The following is a 27,170-nucleotide window of genomic DNA, read 5'->3' as shown; positions in this document are numbered from 1 at the left end:
ATTTTTTAAAAGATGTTTTATTTTTTAAGTGTTTTTTAATTTATATATATATTTATATATTTTAAGATATTGTTAGTATTTTGTCCTTTGTTTAATAGAATTGGTTGGCTGTGCCTGTCATAGGCTCCGCCTCTCATTGGCTCTGGCTCCACCTACTGTTGGCCTCCCTGCCTTCCGCCCTCCCAGTTCCAGTGGGCACTTGCTACCACTGGACTTGGTGAACCTTTGGTCTGATCCCACAGGGCTCTTCTTACACCCATTTGTCTTCCTGTCTTGGCAAGGCATGTAGGGAAGCTCCTGCTCTTAAGAGAGTCTGTGGACCAGTATACATGATTGATTGATTTGATTTATTACAGTCAATAGACCATTCAGAAAAAGACATACAGAATCACATAAAATCACATAGAAATATTAGAACCATCGTAAAACATAACTGTACATAGGTATTTAAATTCCATTAAAATCAATGTAAAATTTAATTGTCAAATAGTTGAATCATTTTATTTTTCCTAATTTGGATGGCCGCAACACTAAATTTGGCAACTACTAATGACACCTCGGGTAAATGATCATTTAAAAGATGGTTTAGATAAAAAGCTTGGTCCCTGCCTGGAAATGATAGTAAAATGGGAGAAATTAATTTACTTCTCAAATCTTGATAGTATAGACAACGAAAAAGGACATGAGCATTAGATTCTGGTTCTTTCATATCGCAAGGGCATAATCTCTCTGAATAAGGAATTTTATTATATCTGCCAAAAAGAATAGCAGAGGGCAAGATATTTAATGTCCGTCTGCTACCCACCTTTGATCGAAACATGCCAAGTTGGCCAAGACTCTGTTTGCCTACTGGCTGGAAGTGACAGCTAGGTTCCCTTGGCGTTTGAGTACGATTTTTCATCACAGTCCAGCTATGGTTTGCAACGCTCCTCTCCGGGGAACCCACTGAGAGCAGAGGCATAGCCCAGGGCACTGTAGCTGAAGCAGCGCCCTCCCTCCCTGACTCTTGCATGACTTCTCAGGAAGCTCTGCTCTGCTTCAGCGGCTTCTACACTGCCCCCAAGGGCTCTGCTCCAAATCAAGGGCAGTTAAATTGGAGCTCTGGCTTCAGGGGACCTACAAGTTTGTTGACTGCACAGAGGGGAAGGGGAGGATTCTCAGCCTCTGCTTTTTGCTGCTGTTGCTTCCGCTGCTGTGGCAGCAACGGCTTCCTTTTCCTTATTTAAAAAGGGAGGTCTGAGCTCTAGCAGGAGAGTTTGCAGCCTAGAACTGCTGGGTTGTTGGGGGTGTTGGGGGACTTCATATAACCGGAGGGCGTTGTTGTAGGTTGGGGTAACTAACCTTTCTTGAGGGCCACATACAAGGCTGGCCAACTCTCTAGGGGCCGCATGCTGTCAAACACACACATACTCTGTTTTGCACACATACAAACACAGGCACACTCTCGCACACTCACACAGATACATCCTTCACACATACACACACAAGTACATCTCTCCCCCTCTCTCTATCTCATGCACATACCCCACCACCAGCACCATAATCATCACCAGTTTATTTGCAGCCTCCCTGTCCACAATCTGTGTCCAAAGTGACTCACAACATGCCAAACGAACTAGATTATGTAAAACAGTGCAAATAAGCTAACCTGATGTAATAGCTTAAAAACTAAATAGGAGAGACAATCATGCTCAGCATAGAAATAAAATGGTGGCATACAGAACTGGGGTGAGGGGGAATCACTGTTCCCAAAGAATCTCCAGAATCTTACCACGGTTAACTCGCATGCATTGGATGGTAGGCACATACTTGTGGCAGCCTTCCCTACATACTGAGCACACATACAGCACTAGGAATGGGGTTCACTGCCTAGTTCCAATCCTCTTGTATTCCAATAGCCCATTGTTCAATCCTGACCCACCCTTTTTTTGTGCCTGCTTGCTTTGGCACTTGCTGGTTTGATCCACTGTTGTTATTGTTTTCTTGGTTGTGAAAAAAATTGCATAATTTTTAACGTAATGCCTATGTTAATTATCATGGTGTTCCACGTGGTTTATTTTTTCCTATTTATCACTCCTACATACTGTTTCGAATGCATCAACTTAGAGGAAATTACGAAGATAATTATGTAAAATTAGGGGGGGGAATTCATGCTAATTACAGCCACTGCCCACTGCAAGAAATCAGTGCTGGTCCAAAAAGATAGTGGACTGTTGAATTCAGTCGGGATCTAGTACTAGGTCCGATTTAGCAGATATTCTCCCCCATCCCTATACAGGCATACCCCGCTTTAACGTTCACAGTGGGACCGGAGAGTATACTTTAAGTGAAAATCTACTTTAAGTGAAGCAATTGTCTTCACTTGTACTGCACGCAATCACCACCAGATGGCAGCAGCGTCATGCCAATAAAATGTACGTTATTGCGAAGCATGCGAACGTTAAGCGGGGTATGGGGATGTATGGAGCATGTATGTTATAGCGAGGCAATGTTAAGTGAAGCAACGTTAAGCGGGGTATGCCTGTACAGCACACACACACTCTGTCCCATTCTCCCTAGGCTTCCAGCAGAAACACCAGCGAGGGCAGCACAAGGGCAGTATTCAGGGTCAGTCAGAAGTCAGAGTCTACCCCAAAGCCAAGGGGTCAGGCAGGGATCAGGGTCAGAGCAGTCCGGGATCAGGAGCCGAGTGGTCTGTAAGCCACACAGGTAAGGGCCAAGGCAAGAGACAGTCCAGGCAATCTTTATAGACAGGTCAGATTCAGAGCAGGAGTGTGGACATTGTTCCAGCAGCCCTTCCAACCCAGTACTGGGGTTTTATGCTGCAGCTGCTGAGCCACACCCCAAACCTCAGCTGACTCCCATTGACACCCACAGGCAGGCCTTAGCTCCCGAGGGGTCTGGGCCTGAAGTCCGCCACTCCTCCGGATGGGCCAGTCTCCAGCTGGCATTTGAGGCGACGCCTCTCACGGGCTGTTCAGCCTCAGAGTCAGAGGTCAAACTTGCCCCTGGTGCAGACGTCCCGTCCTGGGCCCTGCCATGGGACCCTGGCCCCTCACCCTCAGGTGGAGCCTGAGCCAGGGCTGGGTCCAAGACAGGAGCCTCCTGCTCTTCCACCGATGAGGACTCCCCTGGCTGGGACCTGACACTCTCATACACACACTTGCTGGCATGCACTACTTCTCTCAGTGCTGGGGAAGGGTGGTTAGAACCTCTCCTCTCAGCCTCCACCCCCCCCCCCATGGTGGTTGTTTTTTAAAGCTGAGCATGGAGTCTCAAAAACAGTCAGAAAAATATTTTTAAAAATAAAAGAAATGTTTCAGTAAGTTCCTTGTGATGTTACAAGTACAAACTCGGGTGCACGCCTTCAAACAGCATTAGTTAGGATGAAAACACTGCATTTTCCCAGTAATAGCAAAAAAGGGTTTTCTGGGGAAATGTGGTTTCCCTTCTTAGGGAGAACAATTATATCAGCTGCAAGAACTACTGCATAATAAAAAGCGTGTTCAGAAGCCCTGCACTTTGCTTGGTCATTGAAAAGTTATTCAGGTACGATAAGTAAAATGGTCAAGGTCAGAAAGAGTTAAGGTGTGTATTGATTGTCATGTTTGCCCCAGGGAACTCACAGCCACATTAGTTTTAGGGGGGTTATTTTCACTGCATTCCTGTAAGGTAAGTTAGGCTGACTTGGCCAAGGCTACCTTCATGAATGAGCAGGAATTTGGACCTGGTGTTTCCCGTACGTAATAGCTAAGCCTTTGCCAACCTGGTGCCCCCCATAGCTGGAGCTGATGGGAGTTGTAGTCCAAAGCAGCTGGAGGGCACCAGGTTGGCAATGGCTGCTCTAGCCCATAAGTTGGCAAGACTTCAGGCCTCCAGGATCTACTTTATTTCTTACTAGAAACTTCAGGTCCACCAACCAGAGCCAAGGAGCATAATACTTGCTCAGGAGCAAATCCAAATGGAAAATGGTGGCTGACAGCTTGGACCCAAATACTTTAAGTGCATCTCATGAGCCATAGCTTCAGATAAAAGCACAAGTCTACATCTGCAGTGCTAAAACTGGACAGCTCTGGACAGGCAGAAAGTTGGTAAAAAACATTAATGTGAGGAAAACAGAGAGGTAAGTGATTAGCATAAAGCTGGCCATGGCAGATAATTTATTTTACTTACTATTGTTAAACCAATGGGAGTCTGAACCTTTTGCCAACCTACTGCAGGTACCCCAAAGATAGAGCCTAGTCTAGCTTCTGCCCACTCTTCTGCCCATTCTTGCTCTAGCCATTATTCCACACTGTCTCAGGCTGGCCTCAAATGTTTTCTCTGAGGGCCTTCAGGTGCTACAGGAGATGGGTAGCTGCCATGAATCCATCAATCCCCAGGAACTTTCAGTAAAAAGCACAAAGTGATGTCATCCCAATAACTTTGGGAGGAAGGGCAGGATATAAATTTAATAATAAATAAAAATAGTTAATAAAAATGATCGTTTCTCTGCCCCTTGCACAGCAGTCAGTGAACTGGAGCATGAAACACTAAACACAGTGATGGCACAACACATTTCCCGAGAAGATGTAGGGTATCATCAGCCAGTTGTCCTCCATAACATTTGACTAGACCCTCAGAGCCTAAGATGGAACAACGGGATGAAATAATATCTGTGGAACATTTTTCCAGTGCTTCATTGTTCTACAGAATATGTTGCATTTCAGCTGCTATATATTTTGGAAAGTTGTTTGGCTGTTTGGAATGCATTTGGACACCTCAAGGTTTCGTAATCAAATTTTGTATGTCAGTTCCTGATATCTAGGAATAGGCTTTTATTTGTGTCTGGATACAGTTGGACACCATTTTGAATCAAGATAGTAGAATAGTAGAGTTGGAAGGGGCCTATAAGGCCATCAAGTCCAACCCCCTGCTCAATGCAGGAATCCAAATCAAAGCATTCCCGACAGATGGCTGTCCAGCTGCCTCTTGAATGCCTCCAGTGTCAGAGAGCCCACTACCTCTCTAGCTCATTGGTTCCATTGTTGTATGGCTGTAACAGTTAGGATGTTTTTCCTGATGTCCAGTCGAAATCTGGCTTCCTGCAACTTAAGCCCATTATTCCGTGTCCTGCACTCTGGGACGATCAAGAAGAGATCCTGGCCCTCCTGTATGTGACAACCTTTCATGGACTTGAAGAGTGCTATCGTATCTCCCCTCAGTCTTCTCTTCTCCAGGCTAAACATGCCCAGTTCTTTCAGTCTCTCCTCATAGGGCTTTGTTTCCAGTCCCCTGATCAGCCTTGTTGTCCTCCTCTAAACCTGTTCCAGTTTGTCTGCATCCTTCTTGAAGTGCGGAGACCAGAACTGGATGCAGTATTCAAGATGAGGCCTAACCAGTGCTGAATAGAGGGGAACTAATACTTAAGGTGATTTGGAAACTATACTTCTGTTAATGTAGCCTAATGTAGCATTTGCCTTTTTTGCAGCCACATCACACTGTTGGCTCATATTCAGCTTGTGATCAACGACAATTCCAAGATCCTTCTCACATGTCGTATTGCTGAGCCAAGTATCCCCCATCTTATAACTGTGCATTTGGTTTATTTTTCCTAAGTGTAGAACTTTGCATTTATCCCTGTTGAATTTCATTCTGTTGTTTTCAGCCCAATGCTCCAGCCTGTTAAGGTCCATTTGAATTGAATTGAATTCAAGGAGTCATTCAAGAGGCAGCTGGACAGCCATCTGTCGGGAATGCTTTGATTTGGATTCCTGCATTGAGCAGGGGGTTGGACTTGATGGCCTCATAGGCCCCTTCCAACTCTACTTTTCTATTCTATTCTATTCTATTCTATGAATTTTGTTTCTGTCTTCCACGGTATTAGCTGTGCCCCGCAATTTTGTATCATCTGCAAATTTGATAAGCGTGCTCTGCACCTCCTCCTCCAAGTCATTCATAAAAATGTTGAAGAGCACTGGGCCCAGGACCAAGCCCTGTGCTAGCTCACTTGTTACTTCCGCCCAGTTTGAGAAGGAACCATTGATAAGCACTCTTTGAGCACGATTCTGGAGCCAACTGTGGATCCACCTGATAGTTGTTCCATCCAGCCCACATTTAGCTAGCTTGCTAGTCAGAATATCATGGGGCACTTTGTCAAAAGCTTTGCTGAAGTCAAGATATAACTTTGCTGAAGTCGAGATATAAGTCGAGATGGCAGACTGAACCTTTCAGAACTGCACTGATTTTAACCACTGATTTCAAAACATTTTGAACAAAACTTTTTTAGAATTCCTGAGCAACGCTGGGTATGAGGGTGCTAATTAGTTCATAAGTTCATTAGTAACAACGAATGGATACCAGTTGGAAATACAATACTAGGCACGCTTGACAGCTTTCAGCTTTGTTTACTAAATACAAGTAAAATAAAACATGTGAAATTAGATCAGTTTCTAGGGAAATCAGAAAGTTTTTGAAAGCAAACTGTACATAACTTTAATTTGCATAGGAAAAATTTCCAATTCAAAATTTTCCAGAAAAACCGCAGCATTGCCCTTGAGGGAATGTATGCAGACAAATGTGCAAATATGTGCATAATGGGTTTCGTTTCGGGTTCAGAATTAACATCTACCCCACCCCCATCCCTGAATTGTTTTTGTTAGGGAATAGGGCTGGGTTCCAAAAATAAGTGTACCTGTACATGTGGAGAGTGGAGGTATTCAGTGGGAGAGTGGAATAGGCGTCCGTGGACAGCAAGATAGGAACAGAGTATACCGTCGTGTGGCTGGTCTTTGTTCTGATCATTGCAGTCTGTATCCAAGCAGACCACCACTGCTCCCCGAAAGACATTTTGCTGCCTGAGACAAAGGAGGATGAGTGTTAGATTCCTGCATTTTGAGGTGAGAAATATAAGGAAATACCCAGAGCTACTGACCTTTCCTCACACTCCTGTCAGCATCATGGTCCTTTGGTGACCTCTTGTGTCTGGCAGAGGGAGGGGGATGTAGCTGGAGCCCCTCAGACCTCACAGGTGACAGGCGGTGTGGGCTTTGAGGCCTGTGTCTGGGCCTGGCTTCCTCAAGCTGCTCAGTGGAGATGTTTTCAGGAAGCCAAGCTACGTGCCACAGAGACGCAACCCTCCCAGGGGCTCATTATGTGTCTGCAAGAGCTGCATGGAGGTGCTTTGGTTTTCCTGCATCCAGGCAGCCCAGCATATACAGCCATTTTCCACAGAGTTTTCTTCTGCGGAAGACACTGTTTGCTCACATCTGTCATGGTCCCCCTGCTCTGAACATACGCCCTGTCATGTTTGGGGGAGATGCAACAATCTTTGTGGTCTGGGCTGGTTGGTGGGCCAGAACGTTTGGAGACTCGCTCGGCTGATGGGAGTAGTGGTGGTGAGGTCTCTCCTCCTGTGCTACAGGGGAGTAGTAATATTACTTCGCTGGTAGATGTTCCTGTGTTGTCCTTATATTGTGGGGTGCTGCTGCCATAAGACACCCCACCTAGTCAGCATGGAGCACATTATGCCTTCTGACTAGAGCACCATCACGCAGAAGTGTTTCAGAGTGATATTCTGGGAGCCGTAAAGTCTTTTAAAAGGATTCAGCAGGCACCCATGTTGGTTGGAATTTAGGGGTAGGTCTCTCTGGGCCACCGCTGGCCTGGAGGTTGAGGAATGTGTATAGTTCAGAGGTGAACACTGGCTGCTGGTGGCTCCATGTCAATGGGGCAGTGGAATCTGGTCCGGGTTTTAGTCCAGATTTTCAGGGAGCTGTCCAAAGTGCTTTCACCTTCAAAGTTCAGATTAACATGACGCCACCAGCCGCCGTTGCTAGTGAAGCACACACCAACAGCCTTTCCCAACCTTTGGGTCACCATATGTTGCTGGACAACAACTCCCATCATCCCCAGCCAGCATAGCCAGTGATCAGGAATTTTGGGAACTGTAGTCCAACAACATCTGGGGACCCAAAGGTTGGGAAAGGCAGATGTAGAAGGTCCCAAGTTCGATCCTTGGGATCTCCAGGTAAGGCTGGGAATGTCCCCAGTGCTGCTGCTAGTCAGAGCAGACAATGCTGAGCTTTGTAGACCAATGATTTGTCTCAACACAAGGCAGCTCCCCCTTTTTCCCCTCTGAGACTCTTAGATGGTTTTCCATGCAAAGGGCACCACTTTCACTTCCTGGCCTCCAGCTTGGATGGCTTTAAAATAAGATTAGACAAATTCATGGAGGACAGGGCTATCAGTGGCTACTAGCCGTGATGGCTGTGCTCTGCCACCCTAGTCAGAGGCAGCATGCTTCTGAAAACCAGTTGCCGGAAGCCTCAGGAGGGGAGAGTGTTCTTGCACTCAGGTCCTGCTTGCGGGCTTCCCCCAGGCACCTGGTTGGCCACTGTGAGAACAGGATGCTGGACTAGATGGGCCACTGGCCTGATCCAGCAGGCTCTTCTTATGTTCTTATGGCATTATCAGATGTAGTGAAGGCAATCGATTTGGATGGTTTTAGAAGAGAATGAGACATCTTCATGGGGGATAGCCTTTCAGTGGCTACTAGGCCCAATGGACATGTTCTTCCTCCTATGCCTCTGAGTACCAGTTACTGGGAGTGACAAGCAGGGGAGAGCATTACTGCATTCATGTCCTGCTTGCAAACTTCCAATTGTAGCATCCGCTTGGCCACTGTGAGAACAGGATGCTGGACTAGACGTTTTTTCCCCCTCCTGATCCAGCAAGGACTTCTTACGTGCGTACCTCTAAATACAGCTGGGACAGACTTCTGTCTGAGACCTTGGAGAGCTGCTGCCAGTCAGTGTAGACAATACTGAGCCAGATGCAAAATGGTTTGCTTGGTATAAGGCATCTCCCTGTGTTCCTCTTCCTCCCCCACCCCCTTTTGCCTGGTGCTACAATTGCTGGAAGAGAGATCTCCCCATTAGCCTGCCTCTAACTGCAGGAGAGCTGAGACTGTGCACTGTCAAAATTCACACTGATAACACGGTGAAGAAAGATGGAAAGTGGCAGAAAGGAGAGCAGCGCTGAGAGCGAGGCAGGATGCATTTTCTACTCCCTGCAAACTGTTTGTTTTAGAGGGAGGTGAGGATGGGGTGTTGAGGAGTCTGGGCAGGGTCAGGTGCACAGCCAAGGGGCCTGGAACGCTCTAGGGCGGAACCGGCTAGAGGGAGGGGGTGAGGTCCTCCAGGGAGCACACCGCAAGGCCATGCAGCCCATCCCCGCTCCTTCTGCTGGTAAGAGGCTGTGCTGTAATTAATACTGGCGTTGTGACAGGTAGGGAGTCCCAAAGGAGGATGGAGGGCAGAAGGAGAGCTGTCAAAGGCAGGCGCTGCTTTCCCTGTCCTGCACCCTCCTCAGCTGCTCACTGGGAGGCAGACCCCGCTTGCAGACTGTAATGAGTCGATCCCGGAAGAGATGGCATGACTGCTGTGCTCTCAGAGAGAGGAAACGGGGATTCATCACAAGCAGACCAGCCTTTTCCCCAAGATTTGGATGTGCCGCCACAGATGTGAGGAGGGCTTCTTTGCATGCTCCAGCTCAATTCCCAGCCTCTGCTGAGCTGTGGGAGGGGACGGCACAGAGAGCTGATGACAGTGGCCTTCACCTCCGGGAGGCCGCTCAAGTAGGCTGAGTTGCTGGCCAGCCGCTGGCCTTCTTTGGCCCTGCGCTCTGGGTGCCCGTCACTGCGCCGTGGGAATTATACCCAAGGCCTAACCTGCAGCAGAGTCCTAATTAAAAAAAAGGAGGGAATGCATACATCTGAGGGCCTTTCTCTCAGCCTAAGGGGTTAGAAACGACCCCAGAGCTCTGGAGCAAAAGTAGCTGGCTCCTTGGAGAGAGTGAGCCTCAGCACCCCTTGTTAGCATTCAGCCACTGATTATTCTCCTCTCTCTGCCCTCCTCCGGATGTTGTCTGTTTTCTAAGCCCTTAATACTCAGTGGCAACCAGTGTTTTGGTAATTTTACTTACGTTGATTTATTTTACAATCTGGTTGCATCTTGCTTTACTGTCTGTTTCAAAGGCCACGTTGAATCGTTATTTTATAGAAAGGCAGCATATAAATACTATAAATAAATTGAAAGTCTTCAGCGGCCACCACAGCATAACTCCAATCTTTGTCATGGAGAGAAGTCTTTGCGGGTGTACACAGTTTTGGTGGGACAGCTCCCCAAAGCTGTATATCAACGCTCTGCTGAGTCCACCTCCTTGTCGTCATCTTGTGCGGGGGATGACCATTCCCTTTATTCTTTCTTCCGGTTCCTATGCCCCAGTCTAATTATTTTACATTTCCCATCTGCTGACCTGGAGCCCTGAACCATCAGTGCTGTTTTTCAGCCTCCCTTCACTGTGATTGTCCTTTGTTGCGAGCTCTGTCTCCAGGTTTGCTCTTTCCCCCAAGACAAAGCTTCAAAGGCCTTTCCTGTGGGGAAATGAGGCTTCTCTTGGTCTTCTTACCTCCGCCGGAGGTTTTGCTGACTTCCCTTGTCTTCCACGCTGGCTGGCCGTCTTCCTCCTCTCCACCCTCCTTGCTCAGCTGGAGCATTGCCTCTGAAGCATCTCACCTTCCCTTTTGCCCAGATAATAATAGCAATAATGTTTCCAGTGCAGGCGTCAGAGGTCTAGTTAGTTCTCCCTGCAGTGGTTGATCCATATCTGAATTGTTCTCTGTACAGGTCATTCCACATAGACAATTAACATGTGTCAGGGCTGGGCTGTGGATTTATTCTTAAACCCTCCTGTGATGCTTCATAGGAAAATGGAAATGGACTGCCTTCAAGTCGATTCCCACTTATGATGATGATGATGACCATAAACCAGAATGGGTCGCAGGGACAGTGAAAGGTAGCCCTCACTGTTAAGTATTGGGACTGCCCTCCAGTGGATCCCGACTTATGGTGACCCTATGAATAGGGTTTTCATGGTAAGCAGTATTCAGAGGTGGTTTTCCATTGCCTTCCTCTGAGGCTGAGAGGCAGTGAGTGGCCCAAGGTCACCCAGTGAGCTTCATGGTTGTGTGGGGATTTGAACCCTGGTCTCCCAGGTCATAGTCCAACACCTTAATCAATACACCACATTGGCTCTCCGTTTCATAGGAAGCAATTCATATATGAAAGGAAATACATATATAAGTCAGGAGCCAGGAACCATTTGTTTCTTTACGTTTCTATCCTACCTTTCCTCCAACAAGCTCAAGGCAGTGCTCACAGTGTGTGTGTGTGTGCGTGCATGTGTCCCCATTTTATCCTGACATCGACCCTGTGAGGTAGGTCAAGCTGAGAGAGCATTATTTATTTATATGTCATCTTTGAGACTAAATTTGTTCAAGGGTTGGCTTCCAATAAAATACTAAAATACAATGCAGCTATCCATAAATAAAATACTAGAATCGGCCACTAATAAAACAAATGGCCAACCCCAAAATCATTAAAAAAATATAGCAAAAGCAGACCAGTAAATAACTTAACCCATTTTCAGGCCTTTCCGGAAGTCTCGTGGTCTGGGGGAGCCCAGCTCTAAACGAGTTCCAAAGCCCTGAGAGAAACTATTTTCCCTGAAGGACTCCCTCTGCCCAAGGTGGGTGTTTTTAACCCTTAGCGCTTCTTACAGGATCAGTCCTTTCCTTCCAGGGAGGGATGGAAGGATCTGTCCGTTTCAATTCTCTCAGTGTCTCATTTTTCCAACCTTAAATTAAGTTCTCTACATTTCTGCAGCAATGTATGATTTTTTTAAAAGAAAATTATGAAAATGCTCCAGCATTTTAGTGAAAATTTATCCTACTAAACACATTTTTATATGCAGTTTTGACTAATGCACACATTTTTACAAGCCATTTCTCATAATGTTATTGTATGTTTTTGTATATTTTCACTAATATATTCATTTTTCTGCCCACCTTCCCTAATATATGCATTTTTGTGAGCATTGCTTAGTTAGAAAACTGCATTGTAACGTCTGGAAAATGCAAATTTCCAAGGATGTCTGTGTTTCAGTTCTCCTGTTGTTTCAGAAAGTGCGGATTTGATAAATTCGGGTTTAAACATGAATTGTTGAATTTCTCCCCTACTTCCAGGTAGGATCCCATTTGCGTCACCCCTCTTGCTTTTGCAACTTTCTCAAGTGCAGCAAATGGGATTGTGATCTTAGTGCCCCATTGTAAGGTTGTGAATACCAGTCAATGAATTGGCCAGATATTGTCAGTCACCTCTTATTATCTGACTGTGCTCAGATGTTGTCAAATATCCCATGAGGTCTAGGGCAACCATTGTGTCAATTAGCAGCCTATTGTTTCCTCAGTACATTGACCAGGAGTTCTCCACCAGCCAATAAGGCCATCGCAGGGATACAGGCCACGTCGTCATGGCAAGTGCCAGGGAGGCAGGACTGTCACAGAGGCCACTGCATTTGCTGTGTAAGGCAGTTTTCTATGTTCCCAGAAGATGTGTTGGGGCATAGCTCAGTGACAGAGCACCTGCTTTCCATGCAGAAGGCTCCTGGTTCAATCCCTGGCATCTCCAAGTAGGGCTGGGAAAGACTCCCTGTCTGAAATCCTGGAGAGTTGTTGCCAGTCAATGTAGACAGTATTGAGCTTGATGGACCAATGTTTTGACTCAGTATAAGGCAGCTTCCTATGTTCTAACTGGTTGTGTGTGAAAACTGAATAGAGACATGAACAGGTGCAATGGGGATCACGGAAGAGCCATCATCTGGATATAGGCCTCATTGTCATGGCAAATGCCCAGATGATGGGACTGCCACTGAGCCCAGTGCAATCGCTTAGGGTAGCAGGGGCCTTCATGTGACTTTCCATGGCACTCCATACAGCTCTCAGGAGAGACGATGTTCCAGAGTGGCAAATTTTGGTTTGTGCAATTAAAGTAGATTTAAGCACTCTGTCACTGTACCAAAATGAATCCGCTTGTTACATTTAAAAAATGGACTTTCTGCAGTTAGGAAAGTGACGGAAGATGCACTGGGAACTCTGGGATGAATGAATGATTAACAGGAAGAAGTTTAAACACCCTGCAAACAAATCAGGGTGAATGCTCATAATCATAAATCCAGCCCACTAACAAATCAGAACAAATGCTCAATAAAGATTATTATTATTATTATTATTATTATTATTATTATTATTATTATTATTATTATTGAATTTGTATTCGGCCTTCCTCCCAACAGGAGCCCAGGGCGACAAACAAAGCACTAAAAACACTTTAAAACATCATAAGAACATATCTTAAAATACATTAAAACAAAACAGCGTTAAAAACATTTTTTTAAAAAAACAACTTTAAAAACGGGTTAAAAACATTATTAAAAAACGTATTAACCCATTCTAACACAGATGCAGACTGGGATAGGTCTCAACCTAAAGGCTTGTTGAAAGAGGAAAGACTAGACATAGTCAAACCTCCACATAAGTGTTGTACAAGGAAATCAGGATGATTGTGAAAGAATTGGGTCATCTGGAGGAGCCTTTTACTTTTCTGCATGGGTTGAACCTCGTTGGACTGATTCAAATGGGAATTTCTGTTTCAATATATGCTTCAGTTTAGTCTGTCAGTCATTCTTTACTGCAGGGTTGATCTGATTTAAATCAAATTGATTTAAATCACGATTTAAATCACTTCTCTGAAGCATTCGTTTTAATTATTCAAATCAGTTTAAATCACTAGTGAGGATTCTATTAAATCATCATTTTTGTAGTAGAAGTAAATTCAGTTTAATATAACCTTAGTACATATTCAGAGATGTAGGTTTCATTAGAAGGTAGATACACACTAGCTATTATTCTGAAATGTTTTCAGATTAATTTTAATCAAAAAAATGGGATAATTTGGTTATTTGAGTACTAAATCAGATTGAACTTGTGAAGTCATTCAGGAGATGAACCAGCTTCAACTTTTCAATTAATCATGATATTTTTATCATGATGTGCCAGAATCACCACCACCAAACAGGCTTTTAAATTGTACTCATAAGGTTGTTTATTCTTCTGCTTCGTTTTGTTCTTCAACAAACAACATTAACAAAATATTCACATGGATTTTTGAATGGTTAACTATTTAAGTTTTCAGATAAATTAAAGTTCTTTGAACAATAAAATTTAGGCATTTTTAACTAAGTCAAGAAGAAAAACTTAAAATATTGGGTGGTACAGTGAACTCAGTCTTCTTCTTCACCTTTGTCTTCCTTGTTCATTATCTGGAAAAGAAACACAAGCTTCCCTGCTTTTTCAGTTCCCAATTTATTAATTTAGAATGAATTAGTCCAAAGGAAGAAAAAAACCACTCTACACCTACAGAAGAAGCTACTGCTGTTAAGAGCTGAATTACCACTTCAATGGTTTCCTCCTTGTTCAGATCTATTCCATCTCCCCAAATTCTCTATTCAGACCTTCTCTGTCTTTGCACTTAGAGAGAGGCAAGGCCTTGAGAGAGAGAAAGCACACGTGCACTTCATGTACACCACCTGCAGAACAGGAATTATCTCCTTTCTCCATAAACTGCTGTTAATATATTCATAGAATATAATTAGAAGTTGTATTATTAGTATTCATGGTGATATCTTTGATCTATGCTCTTTGTTACTAATTGTTTTAAGTAAAATTTGAAATCCAATTTAAATTTAAAAATCTGATTTTTAAAATTATTTTTAATTGATTTTTATCACCTCTCTTTTATTGTATCAACCATAGGTCACAAGCAAAAGCAGTAAGTAGAATAACAGTATTTATAAAAAGTAAAATATTCACAATAGCAATAAAATCTTAGTTTATCACACTGAGTAGAAAATTGGCTCAAACATAAGTGGCTGCCAGAGCATATAAATCTTGCCTCTACTAAAAGTGTCATCCTATTACAAGAAGCCAACAAAAAAAGTCAATGCTCTGCAATTGAGATCTTTCAGTGTAGTTCAACCAGCTATAAAAACAGAAGGAAAGCATGCTGGGTCAGGCCAGAGGCCCATCTAGTCCAGCATCCTGTTCTCACGGTAGCCAACAAGATGCTCATGGGAAGCATGCAAGGAGGACCCGAGCGCAAGAGCACTCTCTCCTCCTGTGGCTTCCTGCAACTGGTATTCAGAAGCATACTGCCATGGACTGGAGGCAGAGCATAGCCATTGTGGCTAGTAGCCTTTGATACCCTTATCCTCCATGACTTTGAATAATCCTCTTTTCAAGCCATCCAAGTTGATGGCCATCACCCCTTCTTGTTGGAGCAAATTTCATATGCTGTGTGAAGGAGGACTTTCTTCTGTCTCTCCTGAATCTTCCAATATTCAGCTTCATTGGATGTCCACGAGTTCTACTGTTATGAGAGAGGAAGGAAAACTTTTCCTTATCCACTTTCTCCATGCCATGCATAATTTTATACACTTATATCACCTCTTACTGACCTTTTCTCTAAACTAAAAAGCCCCAAATGCTGCAACCTTGTCTCATAGGTGAGCAGTTCCATCTCCTTGATCACCAAGGGCATCCAGGTTGGGCCCTGGCCTGGGGCCCCTGAGAAGCCCCTCGATAGGGTGGGGGGGTAGCGCTCCCCTTCCGCGATCTGTGGCAGGGTAGCTGCCGCGGATCTCAGGGAGGGAGCTTGCAAGCCGCCTGCCTGTTCGCTGGCTCCACCTACCTGTCTTTCTGTTTTTTGCGGCAACACGCACAGGGCTGCCATTAACCAAGATGGCGGCCGAGGTTTCCCTAAAGTGCTGATGCCGCTGCCGCCATCTTGGTTGATGACGTAGCACCATGCATGCCATCAACGAAGATGGTGGTGGGGGCTTCAGCTTCATAGGGAAACCTCCGCCACCATCTTGGTTAATGGTAGCCCTGTGAGTGGAGCGCACAGCTGCAAAAGACAGGAGAGACAGATAGGTGGGGCTTGCGTGCATGTTTGCCGGGGCCCAGGGCAGGCTGGTGCCCAAGGGCCCCAGCATACCTGGCTCTGGCCCTGATGGTGAGGCTACCAGAACTGTATACAGTATTCCAAATGCAGCTGCACCATAGATTTGCATAACGTCTTTATAATATTGACAGTTTTACTTTCACTTCCTCCATAATGATCCCTAGCATGGAATTTGCCTTTTTCATAGCTACTGCACACTGGATGGACATCTTCATGGAGCTATCTAATATGACCTCAAGGTCTCGTTTTTGGTCAGTCACTGCCAGTTCAGACCCCATGAGCATACAGTCGAGCCCTGCTTCCCGGCACTTCGCTTCCCGGCATTGCGCTAATGTGGCGGCTTTCATTCCCCATTTTAAAGCCGCTTTTGCACCTTTTGGCGTCATTTTTGCGCGACACACCCCATTATACTCAATGGGGTTCTGCTTTACGGCGATTTCCGCTTTATGGCAGGGGTCCGGAACGGAACCTGCCATATTGGGCCCGCCTGTATATGTGAAATTAAGATTTTTTGCCTGACGTGCATCACTTTATACTTGTTCACTCTGAATTGCATTTGCTATTTTACTACCCATTCACTCACTATGGAGAGGTCCTTTTGGAGCCCTTTGCATACCTCTTTGTATTCACAACCCCGAGCAATTTAGTATCATTAGCAAACTTGGGCACCTTAATGGCCAGTTCCCCTGAGGTTCAGAAGGGCAAAGTCAAGGACTTCAGGGATGAAGCCTGATTGGATGGAAATGGGGTCTCGTAGAGAGAGCCGAGTCTGGTGTATGGAGGTGGGGAGGATGCCTGATTTTGTCCAGTGGCTCAGCAAAGAAGCACCCTAACGGATGCAGGAAGAGAGCTGATAGCAGGTCCTTGCCCAGCCAAACAGAGAATACTGTTCCCATATTGGGACTGCCCTTTCACACCCTGTGATTTTAGCTGTTCCTCTGGAGACTCTTCAAAGGAGGAGACTGAAATTTCAGGTCAAGACCTGACAATAATCTCTGCAACACAATAATCCTAAACAGGCTGCGTACTGGGACTTACTTCCAAGTAACATGTCAAGGAGTGTGTGTGTGGGGGGGTTACTAGTATGTCAGCCAAACAAATGGCTGGTGGTTTGAGCCCACCCAGGGAGAACTAGAGACATTCCTCTTGGGAGCCAATGGATCCAGTTGGATAGACTGTTGGGTTTGGATGTGGAAGGCAAAGGCTCAGGGTTCTGCTTAACTCTGTCATTTACAGCATGCTGTTTCCCAACTTTATCTGCCTTGCAATGAGTATCTGCCCTAGCCTTCTGCAACCTGGTGGCCTCCATCTGCTTTGGACTACAACTATGGGTGGGGCTGATGGGTGTTGTAGTCCAAAAGTTATGGAGGCCACCAGGTTAGGGAAGACTGATTTATCTGTACCCAGCTTTAAGCTCTTGGCCTAGAGCAGAAGCAGTATCTAAATGATTTTGGTTTATAATCCGGATGTTCTTCTTCTTGTGTTCTGGATAGGGGGCATCCTGTTGAGGGAACCCCCATCCTCTTTGCTGTTGCACCCTTGCACTCTGTATATAGCATGACTTGAAAAGGTTTAGCTAGAAACCCACCCACTTCCTCCTTCCCCCTCTTTAATCAACTTGTTGTCAAGTACTGCAGGGAAATTGAGCATGTGTGTTGTGTGATCCCGAGTAGGCGCCCTGGGTGGCAAATAGAGCCAGAGTTAATGGTAGTTATTCCACCCCTTGCTGAATCGTCACCTTGTAGTGGTGAGTGGGCTTGTGTGTTCCAGTGAACCCTGTGAGGGATGCCTTCGGCAGTCATGTACTCCCAGCAGGGTCACCCATGGCGGTAAGGTCAAGGGAGAGGAACCAGATGAAGAATGATCCAAGAATGCCCTCAACAGCAGAACAGGCGGAGGATAACAACGTGTATGTTACAACGGCTGTGAAGGCGGATGAAGGCTGCAGCAGATAAAAGACTTCCAGTTAAGAACATAAGAAGAGCCTGCTGGATGAGGCCAGTGGCCCATCTAGTCCAGCATCCTGTTCTCACAGTAGCCAACCAGGTGCCTGGGAGAAGCCTGCAAGCAGGACCCAAGTGCAAGAACACTCTCCCCTCCTGAGGCTTCCGGCAACTGGCTTTCAGAAGCATGCTGCCTCTGACTAGGGTGGCAGAGCACAGCCATCATGGCTAGTAGCCATTGATAGCCCTGTCCTCCATGAATTTGTCTAATCTTATTTTAAAGCCATCCAAGCTGGTGGCCATTACTGCGTCTTGTGGGAGCAAATTCCATAGTTTGACTATGCGCTGAGTAAAGAAGTACTTCCTTTTGTCTGTTCTGAATCTTCCAACATTCAGCTTCTTTGAATGTCCACAAGTTCTAGTATTATGAGAGAGGGAGAAAAACTTTTCTCTACCCACTTTCTCAATGCCATGCATAATTTTATACACTTCTATCATGTCTTCTCTGACCCGCCTTTTCTCTAAACTAAAAAGCCCCAAATGCTGCAACCTTTCCTCGTAAGGAAGTCGCTCCATCCCCTTGATCATTCTGGTTGCCCTCTTCTGAACCTTTTCCAACTCTATAATATCCTTTTTGAGATGAGGCGACCAGAACTGTACACAGTATTCCAAATGCGGCCGCACCATAGATTTATACAACAGCATTGTGATGTCGGCTGTTTTATTTTCAATACCTTTCCTAATTATCCCTAGCATGGAATTTGCCTTTTTCACAGCTGCCGCATACTGGGTCAACATTTTCATTGTGCTGTCCGCTACAACCCCGAGGTCTCTCTCCTGGTCAGTCACCGCCAGTTCAGACCCCATGAGCGTATATGTGAAATTAAGATTTTTTGCTCCAATATGCATAATTTTACACTTGTTTATATTGAATTGCATTTGCCATTTTTCCACCCATTCCCTCAGTTTGGAGATGTCTTTTTGGAGCTCTTCGCAATCCCTTTTTGTTTTAACAACCCTGAACAATTTAGTGTCATCAGCAAACTTGGCCACTTCACTGCTCACTCCTAATTCTAGGTCATTAATGAACAAGTTGAAAAGTACAGGTCCCAATACCGATCCTTGAGGGACTCCACTTTCTACAGCCCTCCATTGGGAGAACTGTCTGTTTATTCCTACTCTCTGCTTTCTGCTTCTTAACCAATTTCTTATCCACAAGAGGACCTCTCCTCTTATTCCATGACTGCTAAGCTTCCTCAGAAGCCTTTGGTGAGGTACCTTGTCAAACGCTTTTTGAAAGTCTAAGTACACTATGTCCACTGGATCACCTCTATCTATATGCTTGTTGAAACTCTCAAAGAATTCTAACAGGTTACTGAGACAGGACTTTCCCTTGCAGAAGCCATGCTGGCTCTGCTTCAGCAAGGCTTGTTCTTCTATGTGCTTAGTTAATCTAGCTTTAATAATACTTTCTACCAGTTTTCCAAGGACAGAAGTTAAGCTAGGTGGCCTGTAATTTCCGGAATCCCCTCTGGATCCCTTTTTGAAGATTGGCGTTACATTTGCCACTTTCCAGTCCTCAGGCACGGAGGAGGACCCAAGGGACAAGTTACATATTTTAGTTAGCAGATCAGCAATTTCACATTTGAGTTCTTTGAGAACTCTCGGGTGGATGCCATCCGGGCACGGTGATTTGTCAGTTTTTATATTGTCCATTAAGCTTAGAACTTCCTCTCTTGTTACCACTATTTGTCTCAGTTCCTCAGAATCCCTTCCTGCAAATGTTAGTTCAGGTTCAGGGATCTGCCCTATATCTTCCACTGTGAAGACAGATGCAAAGAATTCATTTAGCTTCTCTGCAATCTCGTTATCGTTCTTTAGGACACCTTTGACTCCCTTATCATCCAAGGGTCCAATTGTCTCCCTAGATGGTCTCCTGCTTTGAATGTATTTATAGAATTTTTTGTTGTTGGTTTTTATGTTCTTAGCAATGTGCTCCTCAAATTCTTTTTTAGCATCCCTTATTGTCTTCTTGCATTTCTTTTGCCAGAGTTTGTGTTCTTTTTTATTTTCTTCATTCGGACAAGACTTCCATTTTCTGAAGGAAGACTTTTTGCCTCTAAGAGCTTCCTTGACTTTGCTCGTTAACCATGCTGGCATCTTCTTGGCCCTGGCGGTACCTTTTCTGATCTGCGGTATGCACTCCAGTTGAGCTTCTAATATAGTGTTTTTAAACAACTTCCAAGCATTTTCGAGTGATGTGACCCTCTGGACTTTGTTTTCCAGCTTTCTTTTTACCAATCCCCTCATTTTTGTGAAGTTTCCTCTTTTGAAGTCAAATGTGACCGTGTTGGATTTTCTTGGCGAATGGCCATTTACATGTATGTTTAATTTAATAGCACTATGGTCACTGCTCCCAATCGGTTCAACAACACTTACATCTCGCACCAGGTCCCGGTCCCCACTGAGGATTAAGTCCAGGGTTGCCGTCCCTCTGGTCGGTTCCATGACCTACTGGTCTAGAGCATAGTCATTTAGAATATCTAGAAATTTTGCTTCTTTGTCGTGACTGGAACACATATGTGGCCGGTCTATGTCCGGGTAGTTGAAGTCACCCATTACTACCACATTTCCTAGTTTGGATGCTTCCTCAATTTCATATCTCATCTCAAGGTCTCCCTGAGCATTTTGATCAGGGGGACGATAGATCGTTCCCAGTATTAAATCCCTCCTGGGGCATGGTATCACCACCCACAACAATTCTGTGGAGGAGTCCACCTCTTTTGGGGTTTCGAGCTTGCTGGATTCAATGCCTTCTTTCACGTATAGAGCGACTCTGCCACCAATATGTCCTTCCCTGTCCTTCTGATATAGTTTATATCCAGGGATAACCGTATCCCACTGGTTTTCTCCATTTCACCAGGTCTCCTGGTTGTGGTATCCCATGCCATTGGATCAAAGCCTTTTTCTGTCAAGATTGTGTGTTGATCATTGTGCGCCAATCTCCCCACATAATCAAATTCACGCACAGGCATCTTCCAACCAGCCTTAGTTTGGAAGACAATCTTACTCAGTCACGACTGATTGCCAGTAGTAGTAGTTGTTCTTCCAGATTTCAGACAAAATAAAAATGTGCATATTATGCCTTGCAGCAGGGATGGGAAATCTGAGGCTCTCCAGATGTTTGCTGGACTGCAGTTCTCATCTTCCCTGACCCTTGGCGATGTTGGATGAGGCTTGTTGAAGTTGGAGTACAACAACATGTGGAGGACAGCTGGTTCTCCATCCCTGCCTTTGGTAATAAACCAACTTTATCCTTTCCTTCTCCTGTGGCAAATAACAGGAACAAATAATGGAAGAGCAGTGGTCAGTCATCATGCATTTTCTGTTATCCCAACCCCTGGCCTGTGACTAATTCCACTATATGTACTAATTGCATAAGCAACAATATCCACTCTGTTGTGTTGAAATGGATACCGTAGGGCCCCTCCAGACAGCCTTTTTAATTGTGCATTCATGATGTTTTGTCCTCATGATCCTGTTGGGGCTGTCATATGCCACCAATACTATTTGCTCCTGCAGACATTTTGCGGCATCCATGCTGCTTCATTTCCAGTCAGTGCATATCCTCTACGTTCCTGCTGAAATCCCATAATTTTTCAGACCACAAATGTTCTAGGTGTGTGTGTGTTTTGGCTTGTTTGCACTATAGCCCCTCTGGACAGCAATAATGTGATAGCATTGGGGAAGCACTGCAGAACAACTAATCCACCACTCATGCACTTTTATTGTGCCAATAACATGTTGCAGAATACACTTGCAATAAAAGCCAGGAGGGTACCCATAATGTTCCTGTGGAGGACAAATGGAAGGAAGGAAGGAAGGAAGGAAGGAAGGAAGGAAGGAAGGAAGGAAGGAAGGAAGGAAGGAAGGAAGGAAGGAAGGAAGGAAGGAAGGAAAGGGAAGCTCCTACCCTGGTACTTCTGAGTATGTGCCTCCATAGAGCTTTCTCTTGAAGCTTCAGGACACCCCTACAGTACATACATTTGCTACTGGTTTTTGGCCCATCGCTAACCTTGCACCATATTTTTTTTTCTTGTGGGGATTTCTCCTTAGCCTTTGTTTTGACATGAAATGGCTGAACTCAGAGGGAGGGAAGCATCTTTGTATGCCATCAATCAAGGAGGCACAGCAGCTTAAGTAGTCACAAGAGGGCAAGGGGCTGTCCATCCTTAAAATGCGGTGGCTGTTCAGTGAAGAGTTTACCAAATGCGGCCCTCCAGGCCTCTCTGTCCAGCCTTTGGGGCTCTCACTAGGCCACACCCAATTCCCAGGCCCCGACCCTACAAACACATTTTTGTATGCTGTTTTGACTAATGCACACAGTTTTGAAAGACAATTGCCTAATTTATTTATTTATTATTTATTAATTATATTTCTATACCGCCCCATAGCCGAAGCTCTCTGGGCGGTTCACAACATATGATGTGCTATTATTTTCACAAATATGGTCATTTTGATGCACACCTTCCCCGAATATATGATTTATTTATTTATTGCAAACATTGGTTATTTGGAGAACTATATCACAAAATTTGGATAAGTTCAACAAAGGATGTTTCAGCTCTCATTGTTTTGGAGAGTGTGAATTTGATAGATTTGCCTTTAAATGTGAACTGAATCAAATTCCTCCTCATCCTTAACGATTCCTCCCATCCTTTGACCTGCGCACTTTTGCCTCAGGCCCTGCCCACCACTGGCATGTGGCCCAGAAGGGATTGTGGCCCTCAGGCTGAAGAAGGCTCTTAAGATGATGCCGCCCCATGTGTGATGGGATGCATGAAATCCATTCAGTGAGGCGATCCATGAAATCACAACATGCCGTTGGTAATAACCAGGGAGGCGTGGCGGATAGGTGTTGATCCCCCAATCCTCACAGCCAGAAAGCTCATGGGTCAACCTTCTTAACCTGACCTGCTGAAATGGTGAGGGAGAGAACTACAGTACATATGCCACCTGTCAGAGGTAGCAATTCACAGAGCCCAGGATGAAAGAGAGAGAGGGAGAGAGAGAGAGAGAGAGAGGCTGGCTTTACACATGGGGCTTATTTGCTTTAGTTTAATGGATTAAAAAGGTAGCTCTTCTGTCCCGATTTCTAAAATCCCTTTCACACTGCAGTACCTCTTGGATTAAGGAACAGTAGATTTTTCAGCCAATATACCGGCATTTCGCGCAACTGTCTTTCACACGGCTGTAATGAACAATGTCTTGTTTTGTCCTTTGCCCATTATACACATGCACACTGTTCCCCACAGTGTAGGAGGTCTAAGATCTCATCCCATTGCCATGCAAGCCCTCTCCCTTTAGGATCTGACTTTTAAAATTATTTTAGTTGTATCGACATGAGGGTATATGGGGGGAATGCTGCTGCCATCTGTGCCTATGCCAGAACACCAGTACAATTTTCGTCAGGCAAAAGAACCCTGTAGGACTACAGGGTGGGAACGCACTGCATGCTGGGATGCCTGTCATGTGAGTGGCTGCAGCTAGCACAAAACTCCTGCAATCTTCCAGGTTCCCAGCCTTGCAAACGGATTGTTTCTGGGTATCATTTCTCACGAAAATTTGTGCTACACTTGCACAATATTCCACTAGAATTCCAGAACTAGCTTGTACGTTGTGTGAAAGGTTAAATATAATGCACAAATTCCCAGGTAAGAAATAATCAGAATAATGGAATAAAGTGCAGTGTGAAAGCAGCCAGAGACTCTGGAACCCCAGTCTTGTTGGCTCTCTTTCAGCACTTTCCATTTCATTTATTTATTTATTACATTTATATGCCACCTTTTATATCCTCCAAGGAGCTCAAGGTAACGTGCATGGCTCTCCCTCTCCTCACTTTATCCTCACAACAACCCTGTGAGGCAGGGTAGTCTGAGAGACTGCCACTGGCCCAAGGCCACCCAGTGAGCTTCATGTCTGAGTTTCTCAGAGAAGCAGAGAAGGGCCCCCCAAATGTTTTACAAAGAAGGATCTGGCAAAAACACCTGTGCTGGTATAGGTGGGTGTTTGGGGCTTTGGATGAGTCCATTTACAATCTTTGTGTCTTCCTTATGTAAACAGACCCTTCTTTCCTTCCTTCCTTCCTTCTCGCTGCAGATTTACCGGCGCTGTTGGCTCGTGTTCCGGAAATCTTCCAGCAAAGGCCCCCAGCGGCTGGAGAAGTATCCAGATGAGAAGTCGGTGTGCTTGCGTGGATGTCCAAAGGTGAGCATCCCAATTCCTGATGTGATGACGCTTCTGCTCTGGGGAGAAGGGGCTGCATAGTGTTGTGCGATTGGGGGCAGATGGACGTGGGGCTGTTGGCTCTCCCAGGATGATCCTCAGCCCTCCCCACTCCCACCCCATGCTACGCTTCCCTCATTCCCAGCACCTTCCGGGAGGTTGAGGAGTGGGCAACCTCCTACACAGAGCCAGCTTGCAATTTGCCTGCTCCAGTGACGACCAGCGACATTTCCTAGTTCAGCGACATTCTCATTATCCTCAAATGCTTCCCTGGGGCACCATTGTGGTCTATGTGACATTGCAGGCTGGAAAAAGCCTCCCTGCCCAAGGGAGCCATCGTGGCAAAAATAGCCCTGTTTATGTTTCAGAAGCGGAGAGAACCTCTGGCCCTCGTCTCTTGCTGCTCATCCTTTCCATCCTCTCACCTGGCCTCCTGGGTCTTCCATTCCTCACCACCTTAGTCACTCTGATGCAAAGACCGATTCCACTCCCATCTCCAAATCCCAGTCCCCTCAAGTTCCTGAAAAACAGGGCTGGAAAAAGCCTGCACATCCACCTGGGCCTCCAGACCATCCAAGGGCCCTCTCCTCAACAGTAGCACCCTGTCACTTTACACAGAGTACCCAAGAAGGTCTGAGGCAGCTTGAGACAACTCTCTGCACAGCCCATCTCTGTAAGGTGCTCGCTGTCTCAGAATGCCCATCCCAGAGAGCCCCCCTCCCCCTCAAATCCCAGAAATCCTGAGAACATTCATCAAGCCCATTGGCTACTGCTTGCAAAGCAACTTCTTCTCTCCGCCCTAAACAACTGTGCAATTCCCTGTGCGGAAGCCAAGAAGCGATCGTTTGACCCTGAACATCAGGGGTGGGGAACCTTTTTCAGGCCAGGGGCCACATTCCCTCAGGGGCGAGTTTCCAGGGGTCAGTGGCGGGCAGGGCCAAAGGTAAAAAGTATGTGGGGCCAAAGGACGTGACTCTTAACTGTGCACAGTAGAGTACATCCCAGCCACACAAAACCCAGAGGTTTCTACACACACAGGCACACGCGTGTCTCCATCTTCCACTCAGGCAAGCAATAGGCATTATCACAGTCCAAGGGTGTGTTCCAGCCAAGCAGAATCACTCGAGAAGAGAGCAAACCAGGACCAGCAAAGGGCTTGGCTTAGAGAGAGTCCTGGGGGCTGGATAGGGAGCCCTGGAGGGCCACATTTGGCACCCAGGCCTGAGATTCCCTGCTCCTGCTTAACATCAGGCCACCCAACTGTCAAAGAGCTGGTATTCCTTGCCTCTTCTCCGCAGAGGAAGCTGGGCTCTTGGGAGTTGGTGGTGCCCCCGAAGAAGGTTCATCCATAAAGCCTCTTCCTCTCTTATAGGTCACCGAGATCAGCAATGTGAAATGCATCACGAGGCTGCCAAAGGAGACCAAGCGGCAGGCGGTGGCAATCATCTTTACAGATGACTCGGCTCGGACGTTCACCTGTGAATCTGGTAGGCGTCCGGTTGCGGGATTTCTGGAAGTTTGTTGAGTGGAGATAGGCCGCAGTGCCCTCTGAGGCTGCCTGCGATTGGGTGGGGTGGCACTGACTGGCAACGGGGCGGAATGCTGGACACTGACTGTGGGCGGTTCCAATCTTGCAGAGCTGGAGGCTGAGGAGTGGTACAAAACTCTGTCCATCGAGTGCTTGGAAGCACGGCTCAATGACATCAGCCTGGGAGAGCCAGACCTGCTGGCACCTGGGGTGCAGTGTGAGCAAACAGGTGAGGGGGGTGGCTGCCCTGGGCTCGCTCTGGAGGGAGGAGGGCAGAGAGACAGGCTGCAGAAAGCCACATGCTTGCAAATGGCTTACAAGGCAATATAGAGGGCAACTCCTTGAGCAGAACACTGCAGGCGCCTCTCCAGGGCAGAAGCAGCTGTACCTAGAGGCGGCCTTGGGAACTGCACCGGGAAATGGGAATTCGGTGAGCTGGGAAAGTGTGGGGACCGAGGCAGTGTTGAGAGCTAAGCTGTGGGTTGTGGCCAGACAGCACGGAGCAAGGCCAGGGGAGCTAGTCGGGCGGTATATAAATTTAATAAATAAATAAATAAAAATAAATAAGCAAGGGGGAGGGGACTAGAGTTAGTCTAGGAAGCAACTAACTGGAGCCAGAAACATCGAGCTTGGGAGACATCGGACTGGCGGGTTTTGCTGGTGCCCCAGCTAAGTCTTGGGAGGAGAGGAATGGGAGGGGTCCGCAAGGAGGCTGTCAAGCCTGGCTCGGTGCATCTCTCCCCTGCAGATCGGTTTAACGTCTTCCTCCTGCCCTGCCCCAACTTGGACATCTACGGAGAATGCAAGCTGCAGATCACCCATGAGAACATTTACCTTTGGGACATGCACAACCCCCGCATCAAGCTCGTCTCCTGGCCCTTGTGTTCACTGCGTCGCTACGGACGAGATGCCACACGGTTCACCTTTGAGGCTGGCCGGTATGCACGCGCACATACATGCACATGCGTTGGGGCTGCTTGGCTTACCTCTGACCCAGAAGGCTTGCAACCCTGAGCTCATCATGCAGTTTGTGTGTTTGGGAACTTGGGAAGGATTTAAAGTACTGGCCCAGCTCTGCACACTGCCTATAACCACTGAGAAATGGCTCATAAGCTGTGAAGCTCATGAGGTGACCTTGGGCTGTTCATGATATCTCTGCCTAACCTGCCTGTAAGAATAAAAAGAGTGCAAGGTGGGGGGCAGTGGGGAGGGTATGCGTCTTCTTGTGGGAAAGGTAGGGTTTCTTATGTATTTGTTTATTTACAACATTTTTACCCCACTCTTTAGCAAAAAAAAAATGTCTCCAAAAGTTACTTACAGATTAGTAAAAACAAGGCAGCCTTCCTTTGGGCTTGCACTCTGAAAGACGGGATGTGGAAGGAAAAAGGGCTAGGGAAGGAGAAGGAAAACATTAAAGAAGACACGATTCAGAAAGGAAAAAGGCGAGGGAGGGAGGGAGGAGGAAAAAAGCAAATCCAGGCACCAGACCTTAAAGTTACAAAGTTTTTATAATGA

The 27,170-nt window shown here is 46.1% G+C and overlaps 1 protein-coding gene across 4 annotated transcripts in view; it reads left to right on the top strand.

The window, feature by feature from the left end:
* Positions 1-27,170, top strand: part of DOK4 (docking protein 4) — an 89,374-nt gene that overhangs the window by 45,628 nt on the left and 16,576 nt on the right. For all 4 annotated transcript variants that reach the window (XM_061593773.1, XM_061593769.1, XM_061593771.1 and 1 more), the window contains 4 exons: positions 24,002-24,109; positions 25,500-25,614; positions 25,765-25,884; positions 26,404-26,593. In XM_061593773.1, coding sequence (XP_061449757.1) covers positions 24,002-24,109; positions 25,500-25,614; positions 25,765-25,884; positions 26,404-26,593 — 533 coding nt within the window. The remainder of the gene's footprint in view (positions 1-24,001; positions 24,110-25,499; positions 25,615-25,764; positions 25,885-26,403; positions 26,594-27,170) is intronic.

Source organism: Rhineura floridana, chromosome 13, assembly GCF_030035675.1.
Source record: "Rhineura floridana isolate rRhiFlo1 chromosome 13, rRhiFlo1.hap2, whole genome shotgun sequence".
Classification (NCBI taxonomy): Eukaryota; Metazoa; Chordata; class Lepidosauria; order Squamata; family Rhineuridae; genus Rhineura; species Rhineura floridana.
The sequence above is the reverse complement of the archived record's forward strand: the minus strand, read 5'-3'. Positions and strand labels throughout refer to the sequence as shown.